The sequence below is a fragment of the Rhinichthys klamathensis genome, unplaced genomic scaffold, assembly GCF_029890125.1.
Source record: "Rhinichthys klamathensis goyatoka isolate OS25496 unplaced genomic scaffold, OSU_Roscu_1.1 h1tg000040l_1, whole genome shotgun sequence".
Taxonomy (NCBI): Eukaryota; Metazoa; Chordata; class Actinopteri; order Cypriniformes; family Leuciscidae; genus Rhinichthys; species Rhinichthys klamathensis.
This window is the reverse complement of record NW_026606587.1, coordinates 5,338,516-5,351,809: the sequence shown is the minus strand read 5'-3', so window position 1 is coordinate 5,351,809 and position 13,294 is coordinate 5,338,516. Positions and strand designations below refer to the sequence as shown.

Genomic DNA, 13,294 nt, shown 5'->3' with positions numbered 1-13,294 from the left:
AAATATTGTGCAGGTGACAAACACATGGTGCAATGTGGATCTTCAAAGACATTCTCAGATCATTTCTCAGAGGACAGGCCAGTGGTCCCATCTTGTGCCAGTGACCTCAAAGTTGTGGGAAGCGTGTGTGATGTCATTGCCAAGTTTACAGAGTCCTCCACAGGGACATTCCTCATCCCACTTCTCCACATCATCCCAATACCTCCCCCTTTTTCAGTCCGTACTGGCTGTTCCAAGCAAGAACAACTCAGAATTGTGCTATATACAAATATACACCACTGTTCAAAAGTTTGGGGTCAATATAATGTATTTTAAAGAATGCAGTATTAATTAGATCATTATCGACAGTAAAGACATTGATAATGACAAAAGATTTCTATTTCAAATAAAATAGTAGTAGTTCTATTCATCAAATAATCATGTTCATCAATTACTGTTGTACATTTCTGATCAAATAAATGCAGCCTTAGTGAACTAAATATTTGTTCTTCTTTTAAAAAATCGTACCAACCCCAAAGTTTTGATCGGTAGTGTATAGATCTACTGAATTGATTTTTTTTCAATATTGATGAAGATGAATATTGTGGTAAAGCTAGTCCCAGATCAGTGATTTAGATATATGTATGCTTACACCTTACACAATCCAGCACAGTGTGTCCCAGATGAAAACAAAGGATAGATCAGGCCTGTTAGTCTAGAATCAGAAGAATGTAGCATTTATGCATTGCAGATGCTTGTTTAAATTTTGTAATCTGAAAAAATTGCTTGGAGCGTAGCGTAAAAACAAACAACTTTAATGCTCAACGTGTTCTTAGGAGGAATCTGAACATATTTTACCAACGGATATCTGAGAGACGTGACCGTATTAGGTTGTGTTTCGGGAGTCCTCTAACTATTCCAGAGAGAATGTTGTCGGGTGCTGCTCTCTCTCTCTCTCTCTCTCTCTCTCTCTCTCTCTCTCTCTCTCTCTCTCTCTCTCTCTCTCTCTCTCTCTCTCTCTCTCTCTCTCTCTCTCTCTCTCTCAGAGTGCTCATTTAGGTGATAATGGTCTAAAGAGCCAACAGCATTGTTGTATGCAGTTTTTTCACTCGCATGTCAAGGTGTAAAGTAAACTGTTTTGATTTAAAGACTTTTTGTTTAAGAATTTCCAACGCTATCTCACGACCAATTCATACGAATTTGTACGATTTGTCTAAACCCACGTGATGGGTAGGTTTAGGGGCAGGGTCAGGGGTAGGTCATTTGTACGAATTCATACGAATTTGGTAACTCGTAAAATATGTCCGAATTAGCAAAAAAACGTACGAATTTGTACGAGTAAGGTCGTATGAATTCGTACGAATTAGCTACCTCGTAAAATTCGTACGAATTGCCGTAAGATCGGGCTGGAATTTCACATTTACTTAGGCCTACCTTTAACTTACTAGTCAGTAAGTTTACTTAACAACTATTTGACTAATTGGTCTTTAGGAAGCCCGCATAATTGATGCCCGCAAAAACATGATTGGTTGTTTGTCTTGGGGGAAGCTTATATTAGACACGTTATTGTGTTAAGAAACAACTAACCTTCCAAATACGCATCTCCATGGGGGGCCTCGATAAGTCTTAAAATAATTGAATTGTACACTACCATCTAAAAGTTTGGGGTCTTTTTTTTGGGTGAAATAAATTCTTTTAAAAGAATACTTTTATTCAACAAGGATGGATTTAATTGATCAAAAGTGATAGTAAAGACATTTATAATATTAGAATATTTATCATATTTTTTTTAATATTAAAATTATTTATTATATATATATATATATATATATATATTTAAATCTAAATGACCCCAAACTTTTGAATGTTAGGGTTTTAGACTGCAAACTAAACAAAAATAATTAAAAGGCACTAATAAAACCTCTAAAAATATAAACTAAAAAAAACAAAAATAATAATAAAATAAAGTAAAAAATACAACAACAACAACAACAACAACAAAAAACTCAGTAAAAATATAAACTAAAAAACAATAAATAAATTTGAACTAGTCAAACTCAATAATGACCACCATGACCCATCCCTAGTTTAGTGTGGTATTATGTGCAGGATGTAGTTCACTGACAGGTTCACATGTATACACATGTATAATCACACACACACACACACACACACACACACACACACACACACACACACACACACACACACACACACACACACACACACACACACACACACACACACACACACACACACACACACACACACACCCACCCACATATACACAAATCTCTTTGTTTCCTCCATACATGTGGAGACATACAGTGCAATAAATCAACACTCCTTCACTCTCTGTTGTACCGTTTCTGAATTGCCTATTGAGTGTCATGATTCTTTCTTTTGTCTTGACTAAATAACTCTTGACATATGACTTCCCAAAGCACGCCAGTCTGCAACAAAAGCTTTTCATATTTTTAAATGCAAAAACAGGCAAAAGGTTGGGCGTCCTCATCTTTATTCTAAAACGTGCTGAATGAATGAATGGCCTTAGTGTTTTATTCAATATTTTACCCTGTTACAAACTGAATTAAATTGACTGCTGAAGAGAATGAACATGAATAATTTGTTTAACATTTTGACATGTCAAATACAGCTGTGATCCTTGCGTGTGTCACATGACCTCATGAAAGGAAAATAGACACACTGGCATACAGGGTATTTGGCGTCTGCTATGCTATTTGTTTTTTCAAAATATTTTTGTAATGTTTTATGTTCACCCTCACGTTCCAAACCCACTTTCCTTTTACTGTGTAACACAAATGGAGAAGTTTAGCAGAATGCCCTGGCTGTTCTTTTCTATACAATGAAAGTGAATGCAAATGGATGCAACCAAACTCCACAAATGCTTTAGAAAAGTCTTCTGAAGTCATATGATAGCTTTGTGTGAGAAACAGACAAAATATAAGTGTTTGCTGAGCGTCATACTGGTTTGAGAAATATGAAATCGGAAGTTGCAAAATGGCAAAACTTGCGTATACCCCCAGAAACCTAGCGTTCATTTGCATTTGCATTCCCTTGCAAAAATATGCTGAAACACTGCAGACATTGTGATGGCAGGAATTTTTATTGCAATGTTTTTTTTTTTTGTTTTTTTTTTTTTGCATTTCCCGAGAAAATTTGTGCTCACTCCAATAATCTTTGCGTTCACTCGCAAAACTTTGAGTTGGCTCACAAAACTTTTGCTTTCAAATACATATTGCATTGCACCGTGAAATGGTGATGGTACGGAGCCCCTAAAGGGACATTGTGATAAAACTTTATTTTTATTTCAATGCTTTTGGGTTCTCTCAGAAAAGTTTTGTGTTCCCCATAGAAACTTTGCATTCGCAAAGAACTCAAAAGGTTTGCAAGTGAACGCAAAGTTCCCTTTCAAGGGAACTTCGAGCTGCGTTTGAGACGCGGTGGGAACGCTCTGCGTGATTGCGTCATGAAGCACGTGTAAAATCAGTCCAATGGAAGCCCGATACGTCATGGGTGACGTCATAGACCAGGAAACTATAAATCACCCTTGAAAACAGACCGCGACAGCTTCTGTAGTCTTCAGCAAGCGCTCTCTGTGATTCTGTCCTTGTCTATTTATTGTTGTTTGTCAAGCCCAATATATATATCACTATCTATCATTATGGCGAGCAAAGCAATATTATAGACGTTGTGTTGTTCCCTGCCCTCGTTACATCACGGGTGGGGACACACATCAGCTTTTTGTTGCTGTTTGGGAGTGGAGCATGCAACAGTCATTTCTCGAGGGATCTGACTGTGCATTGCGAGAAGCTGTCCGTGAGGACGCTCCGCTCTCGCCGGGCGTTCTTCGAGGAGGACGGTTCGGTTCGCGTTCCCCGAGCGGTCTCTCTGTTGCCGAGGCTCGGAGACGGCTCGTATTTCGGGGTTCGAAAACGGATCTGACAGCGGGGGTTGGGACGGGCTCCGCCCTTTCTCAGCTTTCACATGCCAGATCTAGTGTGCTGCGATTTCCAGTTCCGAGGAATTGGTATCGTTAGTGTTTTGTTTAAAAAGAAAGAAAACAAATACAAATCTTTATAAAAAGGCAGATGTTTGAGTTTTCAATGAATACATTTTCCAGCTCATAACTCTGTTGAATAAAGAGGAGCTTTTTTAAAGAAAAAAAGGAGGGTTTATCTAGTGCTGTTGCCAGTTAAATATTTACTGGCCAGCTGAACATTATGAGATTGAAAATAAAGAAGAGTTTGTTAGATGAACTGTATCTTAAAACAGGAAAACTCTGTATCTCAGCCTCCTCGTCGGACTGTGGTTTTTCCCTATCTCCACACTGAGGTGTCGAGATCGTGGAATAAACCGGTTTGTATTTTATGTGTTTAATCCCCAGATGTCTGACTATAGTAATGTTTGGGTATTAAGTATCATAGTATGACATTGCCTCGGGTTAAAGAGACGCTTGCGAGCTTTCTCTCTCCCGAGTCGGCGTTATCGTTATTAACCCCGACGTTACCCACCAGCCATCTTAATAATGAATACATTTTTATTAGGCAGCGCTGGTGGGTAGAGTATATAAGGACATGGATGAATGTGAGGGGCGACTCTCTGAGGAGGGTCGCAGCGCTGCCAGTTCGGTTGTTTCCTGCTGGTGGCCGCAGAGTGATATATATGTATATATATATAAGTTTTTCTGATATAAAGATAAAGGAAAATAAAGATATAATTATGTCTGTTCTTCTGGACGCTCCGCTTTCAAGAAAACTAAGAAATAAACCATTCAGCGGCGTTCCAGAGGTTTCTTCCTCACCAATCTAATGTTCCTGAGAACTATTATGCTCCTCTCAGCACAAAGTGCAAAACAGAGCGTCGCCATTCGGGCTCCTCCGCAATTGAGGGGTACCTGGGTGGCGGTCGCAGTCTAGCCAGTTAGAGACATGCAAGATCTGAGGACTGTTTTATCTCTAAAATAGCTTTGACAAAGGAGAAGCCCTGACGCCGAGGCGATCTGGCTTCTAAGGGTGGTCCCCTCTGGGGTAGGGACGGTTTTGAGAAATCGTTTCTCCTCAGCACCCTTTGGGGTGCGACTCTCTGAGGAGGGTCGCAGTACTGCCAGTTCGGTTTCCCTGCCGGTTCGCCGTTTCAGGGCACCAAGGTGTCAGTGTCCCCAAACGAGCCTTCAAATAAGAAAAAAGAAGAGCAGTCAGTTCGGTTTCCCTGCCGGTTCGCCGTTTCAGGGCGCCGAAGTGCCTGCTTTTTTCAACGATCCTCCGAGGAGGGTCGTAGGAACTAAGCTAGTTAGAGGTAGGCAAGATCTGAGGACTGTCATCATCTCTAATAAAGCTTAGACAAAAAGGTCCTGTCGCAAGAAAACGAGGCTATCAGGCTTCTGAGGGCTCCTCCGGGGCAGGGACGGTTTTGAGAAATCGTTTCTCCTCGGCGACCTCTGGGGTGCGACTCTCTGAGGAGGGTCGCAGCGCTGCCAGTTCGGTTGTTCCCTGCCGGTTCGCCGTTCAGGGCACCGAGGTGTCAGCGTCCCCATACGATCCTCCGAGGAGGATCGTAGAGCGGTCAGTTCGGTTGTTCCCTGCCGGTTCGCCGCTTCAGGGCACCGTAGTGACTGTTCAACCAAGGGATGGTTTTGAGAAATCGTTTTTCCTCTGGGGTGCAACTCTTTGAGGAGGGTTGCAGCGCTGCCAGTTCGGTTGTTCCCTGCCGGTTCGCCGTTCAGGGCACCGAGGTGTCAGCATCCCCATACGATCCTCTGAGGAGGGTCGTAGAATGGTCAGTTCGGTTGTTCCCTGCCGGTTTGCCGCTTCAGGGCGCCGTAGTGACTGTTCAAACAAATCCAGAGGCCAGTCTTGAGAGACTGGTTCCCCTAGTAAATTTCTGGCAGCGTGGAAACTACTGCCACATATTTCTCAGTGGGTCCTGCACACTATAGAAAAGGGTTTCAGAATTCAGTTCGGTTCTCGTTCGCCCAGATTTCTAGGGGTCCTCCTCTCATTGGTGGACCCCGAGCAGGCTTTGGTTATGGAGCAGGAAGTACTGTCACTTCTGCAAAAGGAGCTGTAGAAGGGGTTCCTCCTCCCAGCAGACAGCCATTACTTCATTGTTTCCGAAAGAGGATGAGGGAGGTTCCCGAGGTTTGCTTTCGGGGGCGAAGCATACCATTATCGGGTTCTTCCATTCGGCCTAGGTTTATTACCCCACACCTTTACAGTATGCGTGGATGCAGCTCTGGCTCTTCTGAGACTCCAGGGCATTCACGTATTATACTACATCAATGATTGGTTGTTCCTAGCTCAATCTGAGTTTATGGCAGTTCGGCATCGAGGTGTCGTTCTGTCTCATTAAGGATGTTGGAGTTGCCTCTCAACGCCAAGAAGAGTGTGCTCTGAGGACCACTTTTCTAGGTGTAGCAATTCTTACAGCCGTAATGGGGTATATCTAGGCCAGTCACTCACTGTGAAACAGTTTCAGACGGGTGGGTCTCATGGCAGTTGCGTCCAACGTATTACTTTTGGCCTTCTGTTCATGAGACCCCTGCAGTGGTGGCTCAGGACCAAGGGGTTTTCTCCGAGGGGAAATACGTTTTCGCATGATCAAGGTCACGCGGCTATGCCTTCGTGCTTCGGTCATGTGGAAGAACCTTGGTTCCTCGCCCAGGCCCAGTGTTGGGGGCTTCTTGTCGACGCATATTGCTATCGACGGATGCTTCCCTCACAAGTGGGGGCGATCATGAGTGGTTGCTCGGCGAATGGCGGACAACACACTGATGGTCTCGTATATCAGAGCAGATATCCTGTTGAGGCAGGGGCTGAGGCCCAGGGGATTGGAGACTTCACCCCGAGGTGGTGGAGCTTCTTAGGGAGAACTTTGGTCTAACTAAAGTCAAGTCGACCTTTCACATCGTTTGTACAACGCATTGCTCTATATGGTTCCCCCTCACACAGCCAGCTCTTCTCGGACTGGATGCGATGGTGCAGGTGTGGCCGAGGCTGCACCTGTACGCATTTCCCCCGATATCTATGCTCCCGGAGGTTCTGGAGAGGGTTCGCCGGGAAGGGGCTCATCTGCTACTAGTAGCCCCATACTGGCCGACTCGAGTTTGGTTCTCGGACTTTGTCTCTTCTGGACGGCTCTCCCTTGGAGATTCCGTTCAGGAGGGACCTGCTGTCCCAGGCAGGGGGCACGATATTTCACCCTCGACCGGAGTTGTGGAAACTGTGGGCCTGGCCTCTGAGGGGGCCAGGCTCATAGAATCCAGTCTCTCGACTGAGGTCGTTGAGACATTCTCCATTCCAGAGCTCCTTCCACGAGAAGACTGTATGCACTGAAATGGAAATTATTCTCCACCTGGTGTGGTGAGCGTCAGTTAGATCCTGTTAACTGCCCTGTTGGTTCAGTTCTCGATTTTCTGCAAGACCGTTTCTCTGCTGGATTATCTCCTTCCACCTTAAAAGTTTATGTGGCGGCTATTTCGGCCTATCATACCCCTCTGGGGGGTACTTCTTTTGGGAGAGATCCTCTGATTACTCGTTTTCTCCGTGGTACATTGAGGTTGAGACCTGCACTGCACTCTAGAGCACCGGCTTGGGATTTAGCCATTGTACTTGAGGGTCTGGCTCTGGCTCCCTTCGAGCCTATTGAAGAGGTTTCAGAAAAATTCCTCACTTTGAAAGCTTTATTTCTCCTTGCTATTTCATCTATCAAGAGAATTGGAGATTTGCATGCCCTGTCGGTTGCTCCGTCATGTCTGGAATTTGCACCTGGTATGGTGAAAGCATTTCTTACCCTAGACCGGGTTATATTCCTAAGGTCCCAGTTAATGTTAGGGGCCCAATAGTGTTGCAGGCCTTTTATCCTCCACCTTTTAATACCCCAGATCAGGAACAACTGAACCTGTTATGTCCAGTTTGGGCATTGGATGCCTACGTTCACAGAGCTGCCCTGTGGCGTAAGTCAGAGCAGTTATTTGTATGTTTTGGGTCACTCAGAAGAGGGTGCCCTGCATCTAAACAGGTTATGAGCAAATGGATAGTTGAGGCTATATCATTGGCTTATGAAGCGGCCGGTCAGCCTTCACCTATGGCTGTACGGGCCCATTCTACAAGGAGTATGGCGGCCTCTACGGCCTTAATTTCGGGTGTTTCCCTTCTTGACATTTGTAATGCGGCAGGTTGGTCCTCTCCACATACATTTGTCAGGTTTTATGACCTTGACCTCTCCACTCCTGGGGCGAGGTTGCTTGCTTCTTAGTGTGCGCAAGGACTTCACACAGAACGGGCATTTGTCACTATGGCGTAGTGGGTATGGGGTTCCCACCGCGTCTCAAACGCAGCTCGAAGTTCCCTTGAAAGGGAACGTCTCAGGTTACGTATGTAACCCTGGTTCCCTGAGAGGGAACGAGACGCTGCGTTTGCCTGCCATACTTCCTGCATGCCCTGATCGACTTGCTTCAGACTTTTTCAGAAGCTGTCGCGGTCTGTTTTCAAGGGTGATTTATAGTTTCCTGGTCTATGACGTCACCCATGACGTATCGGGCTTCCATTGGACTGATTTTACACGTGCTTCATGACGCAATCACGCAGAGCGTTCCCACCGCGTCTCAAACGCAGCGTCTCGTTCCCTCTCAGGGAACCAGGGTTACATACGTAACCTGAGACGTTTCTTGGGGGAACACACAACATTTGAGAGAGAAAAGCATTCCCTAGTGAAAAATAAATATACCAAACTGTATTTGAAATACATTTATTTTATGAAATGTATACTATTAATATATTTACATATTTATATACCCTGAAATTGTACTTTTGGTATACTAAATGAATTTACTTAAAGTCTGCATTAATATACTTAAAGTCTATTAGAACAACTAATTTTGTACTTAATGCACTTTAGTTATGCAGAAGAAGTAATGCTGAGGTCCAAAGATTCTTAAGTATATTTGATTTTGCTATTGCAAGCATTCTTTAGGTGCACTTTAAATATCTTGCATTTAAAGACCGATATTATACAGTGATCATACTACTAATAGTGATATTAAAACACATTATATTAAGAAATGTGCATTGTGCAATAAAGAAGTGCTCCAAAAAAAGTTTAATTATAATGTTTATATCAGTAAGTCTCAAGCAATATGTCAGTAAAAATGTTAAAGGATTGCGGTATATTTAGTGTAAACTAAATGTATTTTAAATACAATTTGGTATAGACTTTTTTCACTTGGGTTGACTTTTTATTTTTTTTACTTTTTATAGGGTTATTTTTCCTCCCATCTCATATTTTTTTCCACCACCATGAACCTTTAGGGGCTCTGTATGATGGAAGTAAAATGAGACTGAAGGAAAACGTTATTTTAACGTAAAGTTTGTTGGGGGAATGCAAAAGTTTTGTGTGAGAACGCAAAGTTTTGCGAGTGATCGGAAAGTTTCTTTGGGGAATGACGTATTTTTGGAAGAAAATAAGTTCCTTGAGGGAACGCAACACTTTCACGACCAAATGCAAAGACAGTACAATATCTTTTTTTTTTTTCAATCAGATGAAATAAATGACAATGTAATTTTTGAGTGAACTCTTTCTTTCGTTTAATGTATTTGACTTATGTCCCAGATTTCACTATCACTAATTGATACAAGACATAACGACTAATAAGCTGCGTCACTCATGCAAATAAACACACCCCCCATTGTGGGACCCTCACATACTGAGAGATCATTGTGAAGCACTCATACATAAACCCATGCTCAATTGTTGTTTTCTCTGTTATGTAATGGAGCTCATTCAAGACTGGTGAGTCATCTGGGCCGAGAGAACGGGAGACCAAGAGAGAGAAAGAGAATAACCCAACATATAATCCCCTGTGTGAAAAGCCCAGTGTTCATAGCAGTGGATACAACATTCTGGAAACTGACGGAAATCATTATGGTCTCCTGTTCATAGTTTATCATCTCACATGGAAAACACATCTCTAGGTTTAGGGTTTTGCTCTCAGAGCGGGAAACATTGATGTCAAATGGAAAGCTAAAGTCATATGAAATATGACAACTCACCGGTTGCCATGATGACTACTTTTTTTTTTTTTTTTTTGGTTTATAAACACCACTTTTTGTAGAGCAGCACATTTTCTTATTTGAAATCATTTTGCTTGTTTAAAAATGTTTGCTTCACTTGTTTGTGAAGATTTTTACCCCAGTTATTTTGATGGGTCTTCTCGTTGTGGTTTTCACACGGTTATGGCTTGTTGGAAAGTTTGACCCCTGGTCATTGTTTAGTTATTCAATTGCCACAGCAACAGGGCAGGAATGTCCACATCATTGGTTTCAAAGTCCTAGGATTTTTGTAGTTGTTTCTGATTTTTCACGATTAATTATTCTCAGACAAAAAATATTTTAAAAGTATTGAGGCAGTGAAACAAACTTTAAGAAGTCCACGCCAGATTGAGGTTGAATGGTGGTACATTGAGCACAGAGTGTGAATATAACAAAGCCATCACAAAAAGCTTCCGTCCAACCAAATGCTCGAGCTCTTTAAAGCAGGGTGGATTTATTCATCAGCTGGAAAAAAATGTTCTGAAAGTGATTCCCACAATATCATTTCACAGTGCCATTTTTTATGGTTATAGTTGTGGTGTAGACTCTCAGACTCAATCCTTTATTTTTAGAGCTATTTTAGAACTCTTTATTGGTCATCGCTGGTGTGAATGGGCCTTAAGAGTGCAAAACATGCAAACATTATTTTCATTGAATTCATGAATGCAATCAATGCGTGTGATGAGAGAGAAACATACTGTAATGGTTTATTAATCCAATTGACTGCTCAAAACGATGAATAGCACATATCAAACTGCAGTGTCTCATTACAGCTGGTTTTGGTTCTGCAACTGATTATTCAGGAACATTTTACTTTATTTTATTTTAATTTTAAAATGGTCCAAATCATTAAGTTGTTAATTTGTCGGTGTATTTGCACTAAAATATGTAAATGAAATAAAACACAAATTCATAAATAACATAAACATAACATAAATTAATTTAACAGTGCCCCAGTCTTTTGAATATTATTTCATTGGCAAGTTTAAGTTGGTCTTTATATATAAATTCCGATCTTAATTTCTTTTTTAATAAACTTTATAACTATAATTTTTTATAATAAAGAACCCTGCAATGGGGTTTGTGCTTTCTCATGGCAACAATGAACTCATTTTGATAATGCAGGGCTCTGATAAAGAGCTTTTCAATATATATTTAAATTAAATTAAATTAAATTAGAAAATTACCCCAGTTATTAAATGGTGTTGTAAATAACGTATTTAAATCATATATATATATATATATATATAAAAGTCCTAATGATTTATTACTGAATGTTTTCCCTCCCTAAACGGTGCTTCATCACAATATGTATTTGTGTTAACGTGTCTCCAGTATTTTTAATGGATTATGATGTACTGTGTTTTTTTTTTAGGCAGCAAGTCTAAGATCTGAGAGATTACTGACTAGAATCCCTGCTGATGACATGCAGTCTCAGGTAAGACAAACTTTCAAAGCATCTGTTGAAATTCAAAGCTTGTTCTCTGCATTTCTCTAACTGCTTTACTTATGTTAATGTAAAAGTACTTTGCACTTGTACCTACTTATGATCCTTGGCAGCTCCTGGGCCGTTCGGCATCACCTCGAAAGATGCCCTGGAAACACAGAAAGAAAGAAACGTTACAAACAACCCATTACACAATGACAGGAGGAGAGAAAGAGAGAGCTATTTATGGACTAGACTTGGATTTCCATGAAAAAGCCCCAGTCCCTGTTCCCCCAGCTCACAAAGGCATCTCCATGATTTAACAATATACAGTTTCACCATCTGTGAGAACACGGGGATCTTCCCATGACCCCTAGAGTTCAAACAGAGAACAGGAGCATTATTCAGGTCACAGAGAGAGCAGAAAGTGAGGTATGGTGGGGTTCGAGTCAAGAGGGAGAGGAAAGAAGGTCAGGCAGACATTTGGGAATGCAAAACGTATCCAGAAATGCTAACCTAACCTGCTATCACCACTCTGGTGAACTCGTCATGACCGTGTTTCCCTAGAATCATTCCTTAGTGAGATTGAATGAGGGACCCCACTTAAACAGGGCATTAGAATGAGGTAGTAATGTTTTGCCACTAGTGGCACCGACCACAAAGGGCCCATTTCCTGTGGAACATGGTCATTTTGATACTTAAAAAGGGTAACAAACTGACAGGAGAGGAGATATCATCATTGCTAAAGTTTGGACAAAATCTCAAAGCCCTTCTAATTGGTCACAGGAAAAACATAATAATAAATATTACATAACACAACATGCACCAATGCTACATTTTTCTATATATCCTAATCATTTGTTAACAAACCTGTATTCATTACTTCAATGAGCTCATTGTTTCTGCCTTAAATTAATACATTGTAAAATTAATACATTATTAGCTAACTGTGTGATTTGTAGATGTACATTTCTGAAATGCATAACTAACAGATCACTCTAAATTGTAATGTGGACATGCATTTTCTGTAAAGCTGCTTTGAAACAATATCTATTGTAAAAAAGCGCCATACAAATAATTGTGAATGGAATTGAATAACATAGCATAATATAGAGCATAGCATAGCATAGCATAGCATAGCATAACAACATAGCATAGCATAGCATAGCATAACATCCCTTAACATTTAAATAGCTGTCGATAGTAGTGATGCACAGAAATGCTGAAAACTGAAATCGAAATGAAAGTTTCACTATAAATTGGGGTAATTGGGTAACACAATTTTAAAAAGAGTACTTATTACGGAAATAATATACTATAAAAGAATATACTTCATTGTGAACTGAATGTAATGCTTTCGGACACTTAGGGTGCTTCACACTTGTAGTTCAGTTCTCTTGGTTGGTTCTTTTGACCAAAAAAGAAGGAGATACATTTAGTCTTTTTAGTTCGCTTAGCGTTCACACTGTCATTGTTAAAACCAAACCTTAAAATACAAAACAAACAAGCAAAAACAAAAGGCGTATATTTTGCGACAGAACATCCAAAACAATGCTGTGTGCTGGGCTAAATGCCCTTGTTCTATGTGCATACATGTGATGATATTTTTTACAAGCTGAGAACTCATAAAGTAAAACCCAGGTATGCTTGAGCATTCTGTCCTCTTAGGGTTGCGTCCTGTTTTGGTTCGTTTAGAAGTCTTTGGTCCATGCTGCGTTCATATTTCATTCGAACTGTACCATAGTTCGTTTGGAAGTGGACTGAGACAAAGCTTTTCTCA

General features: G+C 41.0%; 1 protein-coding gene across 5 annotated transcripts in view; it reads left to right on the top strand.

Annotated features, from left to right (window-relative positions):
* The window catches only part of sorbs3 (sorbin and SH3 domain containing 3), an 83,987-nt gene that overhangs the window by 37,211 nt on the left and 33,482 nt on the right, over positions 1 to 13,294 (top strand). For all 5 annotated transcript variants that reach the window (XM_056246678.1, XM_056246677.1, XM_056246679.1 and 2 more), the window contains exon 2: positions 11,464 to 11,526. In XM_056246678.1, coding sequence (XP_056102653.1) covers positions 11,515 to 11,526 — 12 coding nt within the window. In that variant the 5' untranslated portion in view covers positions 11,464 to 11,514. The remainder of the gene's footprint in view (positions 1 to 11,463; positions 11,527 to 13,294) is intronic.